The sequence below is a fragment of the Mauremys mutica genome, chromosome 2, assembly GCF_020497125.1.
Source record: "Mauremys mutica isolate MM-2020 ecotype Southern chromosome 2, ASM2049712v1, whole genome shotgun sequence".
Lineage (NCBI taxonomy): Eukaryota > Metazoa > Chordata > Testudines > Geoemydidae > Mauremys > Mauremys mutica.
The window spans coordinates 77,641,300-77,660,652 of record NC_059073.1 but is presented as its reverse complement, the minus strand read 5'-3'; the positions used below and the strand labels follow the sequence as shown (position 1 = coordinate 77,660,652).

Genomic DNA, 19,353 nt, shown 5'->3' with positions numbered 1-19,353 from the left:
GCACATGCTGTGGCAACCAATGCAAGCTAGGATAATGCCCACCATATGTAAAAATGCAAGAATGACAATGGATTACATCACGTTGAAAGAGTTTGCAAGTACCAGCAGTCTGTGCATAGCGTGGACAAAGGGCATCATGATAGCACCATTAGCTCAGCGGCGTAATGGACTATGCTGAAGCACAAGATGAATGAACTATCGATCTGAAAACAAATGGGACATTTATTATTTTTAAATTAGACACCAGTCCGACAGTAGAAATACTGCTAGTAACTCTCAAAGAAAAGCCACAGACAGTGAAGGTATATGGCTAAAACATGTGGTCTTCAGTGGTGAGTTTATTCCCACTAGAGGAGTATGTGAACTTCATGTACAGGTAAATAACAAACTGGAAAAGATACAATCTGTAATAGTACCAGGGGAAAGAGTACCATTATTGGGCTCAAGATGTGTCAAGCCCTTGGTTAATTCTTGTTAATTCTTTTAGGAGACTGTATATAAAGGGTGTGTTTAATTTCATTTGCTTTTTAAAATATATATATATATATAAACTTTAAGACAGTTAAAGTTGGAAAGTTATGAACATACAATAAAATGAATTTCATTAGAATGTTGTAGTTTGAAAAATAAAATTGAAAACCAGACAATTCAGAAATAAAATGCTCCAAACAATTTCTATACCTTACTATCATGTATACTGTCCACATAACACCATTATGGGTATATGGTAAGAATCATAGCTACTTTTCAATTTTTAAATGACTAAGGGAAAGTACTGTATTATACTGTAAGCTTATCCATTCAGTCCCCTGTGTGGAATAAGCAATTCAGGAGAATACTTCCTACCATGAACATTACTGGTTATCATTAGTAATTCCAGGATTGAGTCCCCCTGATTCTGCAGATACTCAACCATTTGTTTAACCCTCACCGCAAGTAGTTCCATTGATTTCAAAGGGATTATTCACATACTTAGAATTAAGCTTGTGTGGAAATCTTTGCAGGATAAGGGCTTTTGTTTATAGCCTGTTTTAGTATGAGATACTTTGGGACAAAAATGTGTACCTTAGATGGGTTAGGGTGGATATCGGTCCTGTGTGTGGGTGGTAGAGTGAATAATAAATTTATAGTGATGTTGCTAGGCTATTGAGAGGGTGGGGCAATATATACAAAGTAAGACATGAAAATGTTGTGGTATCAACTATTGTGGGAAGATTTATGCAAGGTAAGAGGTGAGATGTTATCGTCTCTGCCTTGTAAAGGGCAGGTGAATAGAAAGACGGTATTTGATTGAGGAGGCGGTGAGACTGCTGATGATTCATACATTGGGAGATAGAACATAGGATGGCAGAATGGAGGTATGGTTGTGGTACGGGAAGTGCAGCAGAGCTACAGTGTGTGGATGTAAGTGTGTCTCAGGGATCTACATGGATGGAGGCTGTGGATGCAGATTTTAATTTTTGTAACCTACACTGTTCTGATTCTTTAAGGTGTATATATTGCTTGGCAATAGCCCTAATAGGTTTGGTGGGATTTAAAAATAAACATTTTATTTTATAATTGAAAGCACAGCAAGCCAGCTCTAATAGGCATCACCTTTAAATGACCACGTTGTTGCCATATTGTCTAGCTGTCCCCCACACATTATAATAACCGAGCGCTGCCCCTCCTAGGACAGACGCGTATACAAGTTTCTGGCTTTGCCTAGCAATTTTGGCAACAGCGCGCAGCGGCTTCTAGCCACGCTGCCTAGGGGAGACTACACTTCCCATGGGGCAATGCTCCAGCTCGCTCCGCCGGCTGGCTGCGCACTGCACCCTGGGATATGTAGTCTCCGCTTAGCGCCCCCCCCATTGGGCAGGGGCAGCCGCCCTCACAGCTCTCGCGAGGTTTTTGAATCGCTCTGGTTCTCGCGCGCGGTTTCCTCGCGAGGGCGTCCGCCTTGGCTGGGATGTTTGGTGCGGTCGCCATTCCCCTGTGTGACGTCATAGTGCATTGTTGTGAGAGTAGCGGAGCATCCCTCAAGCTGTCAGCTGTGCTGCTGCTGCTGCGGGAGCCCGAGCCCGAGCCGGCCCAGCCCCCTTCTCCTCCCCCCGCCCCGGGGGCTCCGGAGCTCCGCGCCCGTGTAGCCTTGTCTGTGTGGAGCCCCTCCGGGCCCCCCTCCCCCGCACGCTCCAGTCCGCCCTCCCCCCGCCCCCCTAGAACCATCTCAATGAGATGCAAACATGAAAGACAAGAGGAAGAAGAAGGACCGCACCTGGGCCGAGGCTGCCCGCCTGGTAGGTGCCGCGTTCGCATGGTGCGGGCGGGCGAGCGAGCCCCCGGCGAGTGGAGGGGGCGGTCAGCCCCGTACAGGACCCCCCCCCCACGGCTTTGTTGCAATCAGTAGGGGATGTTGGAGTGAGCGTGCAGGGCTGGGTGAGCGAAGCGATTGACTCGTCGGGCGGTAGCGGGTGTGAGTGGCAGCCTAGCCTCCCCCCTTATAAGGGTGTGTGAGGGGCTAAGGGGCTAGCCAGGGGAATCCGTCCCCGTCCCCCCCACACACACATACACACTGCGTGTGAAGTTCCCTCATCCCCAGGGGGCGCCTCTTTTCCCTGGTATGCGTGTGTATGAAATTACCAGGGTAGCCCCTCTTGTAGTGTGTATATGTGAGAGAGACATAGCTCTCCCTTTTCCCTGTAATGTGTGGGGAAATAGCTACACCTTTCTTTAGTGTGTGTCGAAAAACATCGTGTGTGTGTGTGTGAGTGAGAGAGAGAAATTCCCTTCTCCCTATCCCGTGTATTTGTTTCAAATATCCCAGAAAAGTCCTTCCCCCCCCTTTAAAATATATGTAAGTGAAAGATCCAAGGATTTCCCATCACTCCATTAGTGTGTGTAGGAGAGAGAATTATCCAGGGATTCCTCTCCACCCATCTGTGTAGAGAAATAGCCCAGGCATCAATCCCACCCCTCAGAAAGCTATCTGGCTTTAAAGACTTAATGTGTTCCCAGAGGTTTGAGGAATTATTTGTCGTCCTCTTTCTCCAGTATCTGTTTTATGTGACTTTGTTTTATTGTTCACTTAAGTGTATTAGGACACATCATTTACTTTGTGCTTCAGGACCCTTTTGTGTGAGTTCTCTCCATTCTAGGAATTTCACAGTGTGTGTGTACAATACAGCATGTGTGGTTGTACACTATAGTGCGTATGCCTTCCCTGAAGATGGGGTTGTTTCAGCATCAGTTAGATGCGGTTATAGAAAGAGGACAGCTAGAAAGATCTGCTGCTGTTTATATTGGGTGGGTTTTTTTGGTTATTCATATCAATTTCATATTTTACTGATTATTTCAACAATTAAATTAGTATCAAAAGAATGTGATCCTTTTCTTGTGGTGCTAGTGAATGTCTGTTTTATTTATTTTTTGTCTTAGAATGGCTGTGAAGCACAGTCCTTTTTGAAAGGATGTGTCTTGTGGGACTATGGAGAATTACATAGGAATTTCAGCCTTTCAGTGCTTCCACTGCATAATTTATATCAAAATAAGAGGCAGTCCTAACTATAGATGTCACTGCCAGTGCCTCATAGGAGTCTTGCATTGATTGAACATATAAGGTTCATTGGACATGTGGCAAAAAAATACTACAGTTAGTTCAGCTTTAGCAAGGGTGGTTTGATATAGGTACTTTTAGAGTTGAAAAATATGCCTGTCTAAAACAGGAAATGTGCCAGGCCCAAGGTTCTTACTTTCTCACTATTGTCTTTCCTTAACTCTGTGGATCCTGGTAAAAGGAGTAAGTGTATTAAGAAGGCACTCTCTTCCCCAAACTAATGACTAGAATAGATGTTCCCAAACTCATTAACTTTATAACTCTTTATGGTTGTTTGTGACTGTGGCTTGTGGCTGGCTTTTGTTGTATTGTAAGCTGCTAAACTTCATTAAAAGATGTTTAAAATACTTGGAATTCTATCCTAATGTTAGTTTTGCATGTAAGCAATTGCTGTAGCTGCCACAGGGAATATAAGCCATCATGAATGGGAAGGGAGGTGGTCTGTGCAAGGAAAATCTCTGTTAAGGTGTAAACTCTGTGGAAAAGTTCAATAGCTTCTAGAACATAGATTGATCTGATATAGATAGGGAAACTCTCTCTGTTTGAGTCGCATTCTTTTTCTCACTCAGAACAGCCTTGTTTGTGTAAACCTACTAGGACTGGTAGTTGCTTTATATGAAGAGTGGGTGATGAAGCATGTTGCCTGTTGTACAAAATGTTGTTCAGCCTCCTAAAGTTACTAAATTGTCCAGAAGCTTGTCCATAATCTGTTTCCTATATGACTTATGCACAGACTGCTTGCTTTGACCCTGATTCTGCATCAGGATCTACTAGTGTAGGGATTCATGCTAGCAGATCTTTATTGAGGCCAAATCTGTGGAGTACGTATAGTATTTTATGTAAAGGACCTGATGGTTCATTATGATTCCATTTTCTTGGAATACATCAATAATGTATTACTGCAAGGCTTGATTAAATCAATTTCTTTCCAACGACAAGTAAAGAATGAAGTGATTGATACATACTCACACGTAATGACTCATGAGCTAGCTAGATCAATATCTATGTTATACAATTGATTGGCTTCTGAATTTCTTTATTTTTAAGAATAGGAAGGTTGAATTAATAAGTTATAAGTACTGATACTCATTTTTTAATATTTCCTATAAAAGCCTACAAGTGTATTAAGCTTGTAAAGTGAATTACTCCCAAGTTATGAAACGACAAAGTTAAGATTGTAAGATAACCTTAACTCTGCTCCCTTGTGTATGTGTATGCATTACAGTACAGTCTCAAAATTATATGTTCATGCACTGTTTTTTCCATAGCACCTCTAGCTCACACAATACAGAATGGGGACAGTGCTCAGTGAATGAAATAGCTGTTGAGTTTTTCACTTTGTCCTCTTTGTTCCTCCAGTGTGTGGCCCCATGCTTCATGTACTGCACATTTTCCAAACTGTGGACTAACTAAAATGTTTTTTCTCTTATTTGACACTCATCACTGTAGTACCTGACAGCCTTGCAAATGTAAATTGATTTAGCCCTACAACACGCTTGTGAAGTTAAGTATTATTATTAAATATTGTACCTATGCAGAACCGAAGCACAGAGAGATTAAATGTGTTGTCCAAGGTTGCATAGGAAATCTCTGAAAGAGGCAGAAAAAGAATGCAGATTCCCTGGGTTGCAGTCTAGTTCCTTAGCCCTAAGCTATACACTAGTCATGGTAGAAGTGGATATAGTGGTGTCTGTAGCGTCCTCACTTCAAACTCATATGCCCCATACAACAATTACATAGAATAAAGCAGGGATAATCTGGACCTCGCACCCATATCATTACACAGCCCTGTCTTATTCCTTGTTCAGCATGCACAATGAAAGAGGCAACAGTTCTGCAGAAAAAAATAGTAAATTATTTTATAATAAGGCTGTTTTGTAATGCATATATCCAAGCGATCATGCTTAAGGTTGATAGGCAACCTTACATTTATCATTTCTTGATACTTGAATAAATCATCTGTCATCTTGACATTCTTGTAATGTTTTTTGTAGAGAGTCTTAATGAAAGAAGAAACTAACAAATGCGACTATAGTCAGCTGTTTACTATATCACATTAAAATGTTTTAGACTGTGCAATCAATAAGGCAGGACCCTGGAGACATTCCTTGGCCTGTATTTTTTGGAGGATGGCAGGGTTCCTTTGAGGTCTAACTTCTTTCCATATGTAGCACCCTACCTCTTTCCTCACTCACCTCCACTAATCAGAGAGAAAAACATAGCACTTTATAAATGGGGGAGGGAGGAGGAGAGTACAATTGAACTGTTTTGGCTCATATAGTCTTTAAACTTAGTTGTTTGTTTGCTCAGAGAGAGAGAGAGCAAATCTGCCAAATTTCAGGAAAAAGCTTAAAGACTGAAAAAGTTAACAACCAAAAATGACACCATTGAATGGAAAAGCTTGTGCCTCCTCAGTTCTAGGTGTTCTTAAGACCAGTATTATAAATCCTGAAATATTAACTTCTGTCCTATACTAATTTGGTGCCTTGAGTTGGATATTCCAAGTTCATTGGTTGCACAAGACATACGCAGTACAGATGCATCACAAAAGCATTGATTGTAGACCAGCTGTTTATATTTTTAGTAGATGTCATAAGCCAGCAGTTCTGGTAACTTTTGTCTCTGTGTAGATTCACATTCTAAGTTCATCAGTCACTTTAAAATTGAGGAAGACTCTAAAATAATGAAATGAATGTAGATTTACAAATGCGTGGCTGTTGGGAATGAATGGATCACTTGGAAAATGTCAACACAAATTTGAAGTTAAACTGAAGGGGTTTGTTCTTTTGAGGTTCAGTCCTTCAATGGTATAGATCGGAGTTGTCATAGAACAACACTCAGCCATTAGTTATGGCTGCCAGGCATACTGCTTTACTTATGACCCAGATAGGTAAAATAGGCTTGAAGGGAGCAGATGCTGCAGGCCGGTAAACCCTCAAGACCAGTGTGGCCAGTATATTTCATGAGGCATTGACCATCTGCCTATAAAGGATGGTGTTTTATCAGAACCGTTTGAAAGAATTTCTGTGAATAACTTGCCCTCATCACTGTCCTTTTGTCTTTATTCTAAGCACAGCTCTAAAGCACACTTAAACTGTAACTTCCACTTGATAGTGGGAGTAGCTGAAAATTCTGAAACTAGTAGATTTTCACATCACTTATGTTCACTAGATTACCCTCTGCATGCCTGCTTTTCCTCCTCCAAGCCCTATTCATAATTAAATGAATGTAGATGTTTGCTCCAATTGCTTAGCATTGTGCCTGTTTTGCTGCACTATGCAGAATCTTCTTGGTACAGGGGATGAGTGAACTGGGGTGTTCTAATGCTTTGGTTCTGAGTATTTCTTTTTGTAGCTTCCTGGCACTACAGGTCTTAGTTAAGAATAAATTATTGTTCCTACATAATAGTTGAAATTAAAAGACTTAAAAAAAGTAGCAAGTTTGTATGCCAATTAATTAAAGAATTTGCTGTTTTAAAAAATAACTGCTTTGGAGATGTGGTTGTTAGCCTGTATGTTTACGTTTAGTGTGGCTGGCTGTCCAAATCTGGTTACCGGTCACTTGTCCTCTGTTCTACTGAGATTGTATAGTTGAAGTAGCTCATACAACGGTATGGAATTATATTGCAGTATGTCTTTATATTTGAAGCCCACAAATGGGACCAAAAATCAGAATAGTAACATGTATAACTAGAGCTTTGTAATAATACCTTTGATTTTTGTCTCCAGTCTTCACTCTTGTTACTATAAATACAGTTTAAAACGTTATGAAAGTTCATGCATTTCTAAAAATGGGGATTTGACATGACTTTGTTTTTACTACACTAAGGGTTTCTTTGTTGTTGGCTTAACAGAGACCTACTATTATTTCCATATTTCTTCTAAGTTCATTCTTTTTTAGACATGCAGAAATATTGCTGCTTCGGGAGGTTTTGATGGCCTTTCACTTTGATCCACAATCAATGTTGCTTTGAAGATCTGTGGGTTTTTTAATGTTATTTATTTGCCCTAGAGCTTTCTCAGATTTTTTTTTTTTATTCAAAGCAATTGCTGCACTTGGAGGAGTTGTGCTACCTAACATCTATTCTTTACCTTCTGTGGTTGCATGTACATAGCAGCACCACTTTTTGTTAGTATTGAGTATTCTAGAGATTAGTAGATTTTAAAAAAAAGATTTAAAAAGGTGAACTGCAAATAAGATGTAAATTTAATTTACTTGTCCAATATGTGGACAGTGACCCTGTTAATTAGAATGAGACACATTAATCTTATAAACAACTAAGCCATACCTTTTTCTCTGAGATATTTTGAAGACATGTCTGTCTTGATCAACTGTGATGCCTCAGGTACCAATGAGGTACTCTAGAGCCAGACCTCTGAATATAGATACTGAAGAAAAGAGGAATATGTTATATGACTTTAAAGTAACTTGGAAAACTACACAAAGCCCTTGGAAGAGCCCTCAGCTCCCTATAGATGGGTTCAGTGCTCCAGAAAGCTTCCTTTATCACCTATAGTGATATCACCTATAGTGATATCACCTATAGTGGTGATATCACAGCATGGGGTCCAATGGAGTATTGCAGAAAATCATGAGCCAGATGTCTGAATTCCCAAGACCTGAAATAAGAACAGAAAAGGGAAAATTTGGATTGTTCATGGGCCCAATCCTGCAAGATGCTGAGTGCCTGTTTTGAGTGCCTTCAGTTTCCTTTGATGTGATTTGGAGTGGAGCCTACTCAGCATCTCCCAGGCGGTCCTCTGCACATAGTCTGATCTGGCCTTACATGCTAAATGTCTATCTTTGCCTTTTTAGTGAGGGGATTCAATCAATATGTATTGCTGAAGTCAATGGAATTTACTTTTTATGTTTGCAGGTCACCTTTAGATAATACCTATGCTTCAAACTATTTCCTGTTACATAGAGCATCTCATTTCCTCTTCCAGTTTTCTGACTTAAAATCTAGTAATGTCATCTCACAATATTTCAGGATAAACATACTTTTATAAGCAATTGTCTACTTCCCCCATCCCAGGTGTTGCATTCTGAGAATTTTAAATATATATATATATGCTATTTGATAGCAAGGCAACAAGAAAATTGTTTTATTTTATTTTATCTGGGTTGTGTGATTCCCTAAAGGCCCCAGTCAGTAACAGGGCTGTATTATTCTAAATGAAGACGTGATCCCTGACCCGAAAAGGTTAAAACCTAAATTGAAACAAGGCAGAGGTGAATGTTTATGAAACAATCAATGAGGGAAGGAGGATGAATGAAGTAACATTGGCTAACTGTGGACAGCTTGATGATTCTGAATCATTTGGATATTTTTAGTAAACAAACTAATATTAGCCATCCATGATGTAAGTGATGTGACAAAGTTCCTCCTCTACCTTGGTGGGTCCTGCGCTTATTGGCAGATTTGCTCACCTCAGTGATCTTCCCCACAGTCTGGATCAACTCCTCCTGTGTCTGATCAGGAGTTGGGAGGTTTGGGGGGAACCCAGGCCCAACCTCTACTCTGGGTTCCAGCCCAGGGCCCTGTGGATTGCAGCTGTCTATAGAGCCTCCTGTAACAGCTGCATGACAGCTACAACTCCCTGAGCTACTTCCCTATGGTCTTCTCCCAACACCTTCTTTATCCTCACTACAGGACCTTCCTTCTGGTGTCTGATAACGCTTGTACTCCTTAGTCCTCCAGCAGCACACCCTCTCATTCTCAGCTCCTTTTGCTCCCAGCTCTGCACATGCACTTCTTCTCCTCTGGCTCCTTCTCACCTGAGTGAGCTCCTTTTTAAACCCAGGTGCCCTGATTAGCCTGCCTTGATTGGCTGCAGGTGATCTAATCAGCCTGTCTGCCTTACTTGGTTCTAGCAGGTTCCTGATTACTCTAGTGCAGCCCCTGCTCTGGTCACTCAGGGAACAAAAAACTCTTTCTCCAGTGGCCAGAAGACCTCCCTTTGACTCCTCTGCTGTAGAGGGTAGGAGGGAGAGGGCGGCTGCTGCTGTTGCTGTTCCTGCTGGGCTCTCGCTGCTACTGCTCCGGCTGCTCCCCTGGCTGGGCTAGACACCACCACCCACCCACTCCCTTTCTCTGCTATCCGCTTGCTGGCTGGCTAGTAGATTCCACCCCCCCACCTCAGTTGCTGCTGTTACTCCACCTACAGCCCCTTGAGGGGGTGGGGGCTGCTGGCCTGCTCCCCGGAGGAGGGGAGTGAGGGACCCCAGCTCCAGCCCTTGTTGCTGAGGGCTCCACCACCATCACCATCTTCTGCCCAGGGTCCCTCCTGCCTGGCCACCAGACCACCACCTGGAGCTGCTGGAGCTGCTGTGTTTGCTACTGGGGAGCTGCTGGAGCCCCGAGGGGGAGGAGAAGGAGAGGACCGTCTGCTGCTGGAGGACCTCATGGTGACTCTGAAGACCACCGTGGAGGGTGCACTAAAGGACTGAGTATTTTTCAGACTGTGCTCTTGTGGTGGGGGTTTGGACTGTGTCTGTTGGGACGCCGGGGGTGTGGCGTGGAGCCTGCCCCCGGTCCATCTGTGTCCCCCTTTGCCCCCACCACCATTGTTGCCCCCTCCACCACCCCCGCTGGCTCTTTTACTTCTGCTTCGGCCTCCTGCCTCTAGGTCTGAGCTGCTCACCTGGCTCGCCGTGCCCTCTTCCACCATTTGGGCCTGCAACAGCAGCAGCCACCATTGACTTTTTGCACAAGTGCCCGTGGGCACACCCCCCACCCCTGCCCCCTTGGCCTGGCCCCTTTTCCTTTGTCATATTTGTCTGCCCCACTCATTTCCCTCTGTGGCCCTGATTTGTCCTGCCCTAGCCCTGCAGCTAGCCCCGTGGTCCCTCTGTCCCGTTCCTGGCTCAACTCCCCCCCCCCGGTGCTTCCCCAGCCCTGATTGGCCCCTCCCCTCATGCGCCCATGCCCCCTTCCATGCGCTTGTGCCCTTCCCCCTTTTGAGTTTGCCCTTGTTCACTGCACCCCCCTATGCTGTTAGCCCCCCTGATCCCCTAGTGCAACTAGAAGAGCTGGAATTCCCCTCTGAGTCAGTAACCTGACACCCTCCCACCCCTGGGTCCTTGATTGCTCCCCAAGCCCCTTTAGCCTTCCCTTTCTGGTGCCCTCCTCCCCTGCCTGCAGCCTAGCGGGGAGGGGTGGTCGCCTCCCCTCCCCTCGCTGTTTGTCCCCCTCCCCACTCTCGTTATGGCGGGGGACACGGCGGGGGAGACCCCTCGCGATGCTCCCACTGCCCCTCCTCCAGAAACCCCCATGTCCATTCCCCAAGCCTCTACCTCGACCGCCGCTGCCGGTCTACCTGCCACTGCCCCCGCTGGGGCACCGGCAACGGCAAGTACCGGGGAGACGTCTGCTGCTGCCGCGTCCCTCGCCCCTTTCGATTTGGGGGGAGCCCCCCCCCAGCCGGTGGGAAAGGTCGGGGTGGGAAAAAGGGTAAGGGCCCTGCTAAAAAGGCCAAGCCCTCCATGGCGGAGACTAACCCCGCTGCCGCGGCCCCGCTACCGGCCGCGGCATCCCTTCCCGCTGTTCCCTCTACCAGCTCCGCGGGTGTCCCTCCCCCGGCCCCCAGGGTGTACGCCCAGGTGGTAGCGGCCCCTCCGCCTGCCGCTGCTCCTCCGCCTGCCGCTTCCGCTTCCATCTATAGCAGCCGGGGCCCCTTCCCCACTTTGACCAGGAAGCACGGTGTCCGTTGCCTCCTGGTGCCCGCCTCGCCCCACGTGGAGACCTACATGCGGGCGTTGGCGAGGGTGGTGGGTCCCACGGCCATCGTGGCGGCCTCCAAAATGTACGGGAGGGTAGTCTTCTTCCTGGCGTCAGAGGCCGCCGCCCAGGAGGCGGTAGTGACGGGTCTGGCGGTGGGGGGCAAATTCGTGCCCCTGGAGCCCTTGGAAGGCCTGGGGGTCCGCTTGATCCTGACCTCCGTCCCTCCCTTCCTGCCCAGTGCTGCCCTGCTGCCTGCCCTTTCTGCCCTGGGGCGCCCTATCTCCATCATCAGCCCTCTCCCGTTGGGCTGCAAGGACCCCGCCCTCCGTCACGTCCTCTCATTCCGTCGGCAAGTGCAGCTTCAACTGCCGCCGGCGGTGCGTGACGGAGAGGCGCTCGAGGGGTCCTTTGTGGTCCCCTACCAGGGAGCCCGCTACCCGGTGCATTACTCGACGGGGGAGGCCCGGTGCTACCTCTGCCGGGCGATGGGGCACGTCCGGAGGGACTGTCCCTTGGCCCGGCCCGGAGGAGCGTCCGGGACCCCCGAGCCCCGGCAAGGCGCCGGCCCTGTCACCGCCGATGCCCCTGGCTGCCCGGCACCTGAAGCTGCCCCTCCTCCTTCTCGGTCTACCGCTGTGGAGGTGGGTGTGGCGGAGATAACGCCGGGCATGGGAGAGGGCCCGCCCCAGGGAGACTGCTCCCTCGTTCCTGTTGCCCCTCCATTGCTTCCCCGAGTCTCTGAGCCATCGCCCTTGCCCCCAGACCTGACCCCTGTTGGCCAGCCCCCGGATGATGCCATGGAGGGCTGGTCCTTGGTGCAAGGGAAGCGGGGCAAGCGGATGGCTCGGGCCCCGTTACATCTTTCGGATTCGGAGACCCCCCGGAAGAGCAGGAAGGGGGTCTCTGATGACGAGCCTTCCGCCTTGCCCCCTGACGATGCCCGTTTTGTGGTGCCGGCTGGGGACGACGTGGCAGCACCGGACAGCGACACTGCCCCTTCTCCGGGGTCCCTTCCCGAGGAAGCCCCCGAAGGAGCCCCTCTTGCCCCCTTGCCATTCGAAGCCCCCACAAGCGCCGAGGTGGGCGTCGCTTCGGGTGTTGGCGAGGAGGGCCCCGGGGTGGCGGACGGCGATCTCCCCTCCATCTATGAGGAGATCGAGGCCCTGGGTCTGACCCCGGTTACACAGGGGGAGGACGACCCTTTGCTAGCGGGCCTCGATTTGAGTGACCTCACCTCGGTCTCCCTGTCCCTGGGTTCCCTTCCCCTGACTGCTGCTTCTGCTCCCGCCTCTGAGGGTCCCCTGGGGTCTTCCATCAACCCGGCTGCGGGTGGCACCCCGCTGACGGCCGCCGAGCCCATTGGGGCGACGGCCGGTGCCCCGCTGCCCGGACCCGAATCCCAGGGGGGGCCCCTCTTTGGTGTGGGCCAACCGACCTCCTTCCCGGACGGGGACCCCATTGCTGCCTTTCCATCTCCAGATGCCGTGGCTGCCGCACCTGCTCTAGTGGCTGAGCCCAGCGTCGTTGAGGGTCCCCTACTCACCCCCCAGATCCCTGAGCCTGACCAAGAGGGGCCACCTTCCTGCGGCCCAACTATTGAGGCTCAGGATCCTGCTTCTGCCCCTCTCCCCGATTCTCTTCCCGATCCCACCCCTACCCCTGACTCCTGCCCTATCCCTGATGCCGGCCCCGTCCTTATGTCCTCCACCTCCCATGACGCCATTGCTGCCCCTGGGGTAACCCCCCAGGGAGCAGCCTTAGTTGTTTTTCCCTGCCCTGACCCATCAGGGGCTGCTGTTCTCCTTCCGCCGCCCCCTGTTGAACTGGGGAGTGGGGCGGGCTGCGTGGCATTGGCCCATCGGACGCCACGTCGTGGGTCTGCCCCCTGCCTGCCCAACTCGGTGGGCCAAGGGGCTGTGCCGGGGGCCCCGCTGGGGGACGGTCATCGGTTCGTTGCCCCGCCCCCCATGCGCTGAGGGAGGAGCTGCGGGAGTTCCTTGAGGACGTCCGTGGCTCCCGTAACAAGGTCCAACTTGCGCTTCAGCGGTGGGGGGGATTTCCATCTGATCCTCGGGGCCGTGAGGGCCCTCATGGGGGAGGGTAAGAGGACCGGGAAGCAGGCTGCTGCGGCCTACCGGCGGGTCTGCCTCTTCCGTAGCTCTCTACTCACCTACAGGTTTGGTCACGGATTGCTGCGCGGCCCGACGGAGGCCGTGGGCATGTCTGCCGGCGAGGATCCCCCCCAGTCCTCCTCATGGCGCCGATCATCTTTGCCACTTTAAACACCCGGGGCTGTAGGATGGGTCTCCGCAGGAGCCAGGTGCTCTCCTTCCTTCGGGATGGGAGGTACTTTGTGGTTTTTCTGCAGGAGACCCATACGGATCCGGCCGCTGAAGCTAGTTGGCGGCTGGAGTGGGGGGACAGGGTCTACTTTAGCCACCTTTCGGTTCGCTCGGCCGGAGTGGCGACCCTGTTCTCCCCCGACCTACGGCCTGAGGTGCTGGGGGTTGCCGAGGCTGTGCCGGGCCGCCTGCTGCACCTCCGGGTCCGCATGGAGGGGCTTGTGGTTAATCTCGTCAACGTCGACGCCCCGACATCGGGCCCGGAGAGGTTGCGTTTTTTATCAGCAGGCGTCCGCCTTCCTCGGCTCCCTAGATCCTCGTGAGTGCCTGGTCCTGGGCGGGGACTTTAACACCACCCTCGAAGAACGGGACCGCTCAGGGACCGAGCAGTTGCCCGGCCGCCGCAGACGTCCTCCAGGAGATCGTCGAACGCCACTTCCTGGTGGACGTCTGGCGCGACCACCACCCGGACGACGTCTCGACGTTCACCTTCGTCCGGGTGGAGGCCCATCGGTCACGCCACTCCCGGCTGGACCGCATTTACCTGTCACGTTTCCACCTTTCATGAGCCCACTCCTCCAGCGTTCGGCCGGCCCCTTTTTCGGATCACCACCTTGCCACCGTGACGGCCTCTCTCTGCGCGGGGAGGCCGGGGCCGGCCTATTGGCACTTTAATAATAGTTTGCTGGAGGACGCGGGCTTCGTGGCATCCTTCCGGGAGTTCTGGCTGGCCTGGCGAGGGCAGAGGCGGGCCTTTCCCTCGGCGCGGCGGTGGTGGGACCTGGGGAAGGTGCGCGCCCGGCTCTTCTGCCGTGACTACACCCGGGGCGCCAGCCGACGGAGGGATGCGGCGATAGGGCAGTTGGATCGGGAGGTCTTGGAGCTGGAGAGGCGTCTGGCTGCCAGCCCCGAGGATCCATCCCTCTGCGGAGTGTGCCGGGAGAAGCGGGAGGAGCTCCGGGCCCTCGAGGATCATCGAGCCCGGGGTGCCTTTGTTCGATCCCGCATCCGCCTCCTTCGGGAGATGGATCGCGGCTCCCGCTTCTTCTACGCCTTGGAGAAAAGGAGGGGGGCCAAAAAGCACGTCACCTGCCTCCTGGCGGAGGACGGCTTCCCCCTCACGGATCCGGCGGAGATGTGCGGGAGGGCCAGAGCCTTCTACGCGACTCTTTTCTCCCCGGATCCGACCGATCCTAATGCTTGCAAAGTGCTCTGGGACGGACTCCCGACGGTCAGCGCGCGCGACCGGGACCGGCTAGAGCTGCCTCTCACTCTGGCTGAGTTCTCGGAAGCCCTCCATCGCATGCCCACCAATAAATCTCCGGGCATGGACGGGCTGACCGTGGAGTTCTACCGCGTCTTCTGGGACGTCCTCGGCCCAGACCTAGTCACCGTCTGGGCCGAGTCTTTGCGGGGCGGGGTCCTTCCTCTCTCGTGCAGGCGAGCCGTGCTCGCCTTACTGCCGAAGAGGGGGTACCGCCGCGATTTACGGAATTGGCGTCCCATCTCGCTCCTCAGCACGGACTACAAAATCATTGCGAAGGCCATCTCGCTGCGGCTAAGGTCCGTGCTGGCGGACGTGGTCCACCCGGACCAGACCTACACCGTCCCGGGCTGCACGATCTTTGATAACCTGTATCTAGTCCAGGACCTCCTGGAATTAGGGTGTAGGGATGGTCTGTCGTTCGCCCTCTTGTCCCTGGATCAGGAGAAGGCGTTCGACAGGATGGACCACGGGTATCTCCTGGGCACTCTGCAAGCGTTTGGCTTCGGACCCCAGTTTGTGGGTTTTCTCCAGGTGCTGTACGCTTCCGCGGAGTGTCTGGTCAGGCTCAACTGGACCCTGACCGAGCCGGTCAGCTTCGGGCGAGGAGTACGGCAGGGGTGTCCCCTCTCGGGTCAGCTGTATGCTCTGGCGATCGAGCCCTTCCTCTGTCTCCTCCGTCGGAGGTTGACGGGGTTGGTGCTCTGGGAGCCGGAGCTGCGGCTGGTCCTGTCGGCATACGCCGACGATGTGCTCCTCGTGGTCCAGGACCCAGGTGACTGGCGCGGGTGGAAGCCTGCCAGGCCATTTATTCTGTGGCCTCCTCCGCCCGGGTCAACTGGGTCAAGAGCTCTGGCCTGGTGGTCGGGGACGGGTGGCAGGCGAGCTCCCTCCCACCCGCGCTTCAGGCCATCCGGTGGAGCGCGGGTCCGCTGCTCTATCTCGGCGTTTACCTTTCTGCCACGCATCCGTCTCCGCCGGAGAACTGGTACGGTTTAGAGGGTGGGGTGAAGGTGCGGCTCTGGAAATGGACAGGACTACTCCGGTGCCTCTCTCTTCGAGGGAGGGCGCTGGTGCTGAATCAACTAGTCCTGTCCATGCTCTGGTACCGCCTCAACACCCTGGTCCCGGCCCCGGATTTCCTGGCCAACCTCCGGACGGCGGTTCTGGAGTTCTTCTGGCCAGGAATGCACTGGGTCTCTGCAGGGGTCCTCCACCTGCCCCTGGAGGAGGGGGGGGGCAGGGCCTGAAGTGCTTGCGCACTCAGGTCCACGTCTTCCGCCTCCAGGCCCTGCAGAGGCTCCTGTATGGTGCTGGTAGTCCGGCATGGAGCGTATTGGCACACGCCTTCCTCTGCCGCTGCCGAGGGCTCCGATACGACCGGCAGCTCTTTTATCTCCATCCGAGAGGTCTTCTGCGAGATCTCTCCAGGCTGCCGGTCTTCTTCCAAGACCTCCTCCGGACCTGGAAGCTCTTTTCAACTACCACGTCCGTGGCGGCCACCGTGGGGGTTGGTCTCCTCGCGGAGCCCCTGCTACACAACCCCCAGCTTCTTCTGCAGGTGGCGGAGTCCCCCGCAGTGCGCCAGAGGCTGGTCTTGGCAGGAGTCACCAGGGTCGGAGACCTCCTGGACTACGACCAGGGAGACTGGCTGGATCCCCTGACGCTCGCTCAGCGCATGGGGCTCTCCAGACCTCGTACTCCCCGGCGCGTACTTCAGGAGGTGAAGGCTGCTTTACTGCCCGCTGCTCGGGCCTACCTCGACCGGGTCCTGCGAGAGGGCACGCCCCGCCCACCTTCCACCCCGGGCCCTGTGGACCTTTTTATTGGGCCCCTGCCCCGTGAACCCAATCGGCCCCCTCGCCCTTTCGCTGCGAGCCGGCTGCCCAATCTGCAGCCGGTTCTGTTCCAGACCGCGCCAAGAAAACATCTGTACACGCTCGTGCTCCACACTCTTCACTACCTCACCCTCGCGTCCCGCCCCGATACAAAATGGTGGGACCTCCTGCCACCTCTGGAGGGTGAGGAGCCCCGGTGGGCCAGTTTGTATTCTGCCCTGGTCCCGAGGCCTGTCGGGGATGTCAGTTGGCGGCTCCTTCACGGGGCCGTGAGCACGGGCGTGTACTTGGCGCGGTTTACCCCTATCCCCAACACCTGCCCCTTTTGCGGCGTGAAGGAGACCCTGGCGCACGTTTATTTAGAGTGCGCCAGGTTGCAGCCCCTGTTCCAGCTCCTCTTGGATCTCCTCTTGCGTTTTTGATTGCACTTTTCCCCTCACCTGTTTATCTATGCACTCCCCATCCGTGGCCCCACAAAGTCGCGGGATCTCCTTGTCAACCTCCTCTTGGCTCTGGCCAAACTAGCCATCTATAACACCAGGGAGAGGAGGTTGGCCGACGGGATTTCCTGCGACTGTGGGGCCTATTTCCGCTCCTCCGTTCGTTCACGCATCCGGGCAGAGTTCCTCTGGGCGGCGTCCACTGGCTCCCTTGACGCCTTCGAGGAGCAGTGGGCGTTGTCTGGGGTTCTCTGCTCGGTGTCCCCATCAGGTTCCCTTGGTTTAGCCCTATGACCTCACTCCCGATCCTGTTTTTTTTTTTTCATCTGTTGTCCCACGTATTTAGTTAGTATCCCAGACCTGTGGATCCTCCCCTTAGGCTGGGGGGAGGTCCTTTAGTAGTGGATACTTCCTGGATACTAATAGGACCAGACTCCTGTACCCCACTGGTCTGGGTCTGTCACAGTGGTCAATAGCAAAAGAGGGTTTTGAGGTAGATGTTGTAAAGTTGTTCTGGTTAGTTCTGGGAAGGCTTTCCTTGCACATAGGGTAGTGTGTAAGAAAGCAGAAACATGGAAGAAGTGAACAAATGGATGGCTGGGTGGACTGGCGTAACTGGTGAAATAGAAGGGCAGGATACAATATAAGTGATGAGGAACAAACAATAGGTAGAGATGGATGGAGTGAAGGGCATGAGGATTAAATCAAGGTATAAATGTAATGCAGTTGAAGATAAGACAGAGGACAGGTTAAAAAAAAGGATGTGATATAGAGCAATGGGTTAGAAGATTTTAATGGCTATATTTTGTATGGATTGGAAGGTGATGAGCACATATCTGAGCCACTGTGTTTATCATTTGATGAGCTGATTTAAAAAAAAAAACACTTCAAGCTGCTTTCTTCTCTTCACTTTAGTTGGCTCTCTAAAAATGGATCTTCTTAATTGTTTCTCTTCAGGCATCTGTTACAGTTAGTGTATTTTGGAGTTACTGTCAAATGATAGAGTAGATGTGTTTGAAAAAGAACAAAGATCCTGTCCACCCATTCATGAGGTTCTCTGCCCTGCATAGGTACAACTTCTGTCTAATATACCACTATAAAGATTCTTTATATTACTAACATTTTAAGTGATTAAAATTTGGATTATATTTAAAAATATTTTCACCATCTATACAATTTTCTGTTTTTATTTTGGTTAGTTGGGCAATGAAAATAAACTGGTTAATTTCACTGTTATTCACATGCTCTAGCAGAGTACTGCAATGTCTGAGTTGCAAGCCCTTTAGGCCAATGTTTAAGTCTGAAAACAAAACAAAATAAAAAAATCCCTACTGTCTAAACTTTGGGCCTGACCTACATAAATGTCCCTGTAAACAGAAAGTGAAGTTTGATGCCTGATGTGTGCGTAGGAAAGTGCTCCTGAAAGTCACAGATGCAGAGAGAACTATCGGTTTAAATTTAAAAGAACACTGCACCTATCTGCTCTTCTCAGCATTCTTAAAACTTGCATGTTAAGAAACCCCTTATGTATTACTTGAAGTGCCATTAAGGGCGGAAGTTACTCAGATATTGAAGTGTGTGTGTGTGTTTGAGAGAGAGCTCTGGGAAGTCTAGAAAACTTCTGTAAGTACTAATGTTCCAAAAACCTGCATTTAGACATATATTCATACAGAATTTGTTTGTGGTAGGCATATTATAAAACTCTTTTAAAGTTTTCTGTATCGTTATATTTTGCCACATACCTATCTCTTGAACTTTAAAATGCAAACTAGCATGCCTCTTCTGTGTGGGAGCAGCAATATTGGCAAAGGGCCAGGGAAAAGTGGCAGAGAGGACTTGGAGAACTGCAGTGGGGGAAAAGATGCAGAGGTGTGCACACACAGTATGAAGTGGAACAAAAAAAAAAAATCCCAGGAGGAAACCAAAATTCCATGATAGAGAAGGAGAGAAATGGGAAGAGAGAGAGAAATTTAATTTTCTTAATTTTGGGAAGACACTTTATTGGACTGTCAGCTACTTATTTAAGTGAAGTGGTAACACAATAATCTCAAATAAGACTTCCCTGCTAACTTTTTGTTTTCTTCAGGTATTTGGTATTATGAAGTATGGAGATTAAAACAACAAACCAAAGAATCCTGTCCTCTGTAGAAA

The 19,353-nt window shown here is 50.6% G+C and overlaps 1 protein-coding gene across 6 annotated transcripts in view; it reads left to right on the top strand.

The window, feature by feature from the left end:
* Nucleotides 1-1,963: 1,963 nt before the first annotated feature.
* Nucleotides 1,964-19,353, top strand: part of ASXL3 (ASXL transcriptional regulator 3) — a 161,155-nt gene continuing 143,765 nt past the window's right edge. For 4 of the 6 annotated variants that reach the window (XM_045006541.1, XM_045006542.1, XM_045006543.1 and 1 more), the window contains exon 1: nucleotides 1,964-2,279. In XM_045006541.1, the coding sequence (XP_044862476.1) occupies nucleotides 2,226-2,279 (54 nt within the window). In that variant the 5' untranslated portion in view covers nucleotides 1,964-2,225. Of the gene's footprint in view, nucleotides 2,280-11,788; nucleotides 11,960-19,353 lie in introns of those variants that run through there. The other 2 variants (XM_045006545.1, XM_045006540.1) reach the window with 2 other exon arrangements.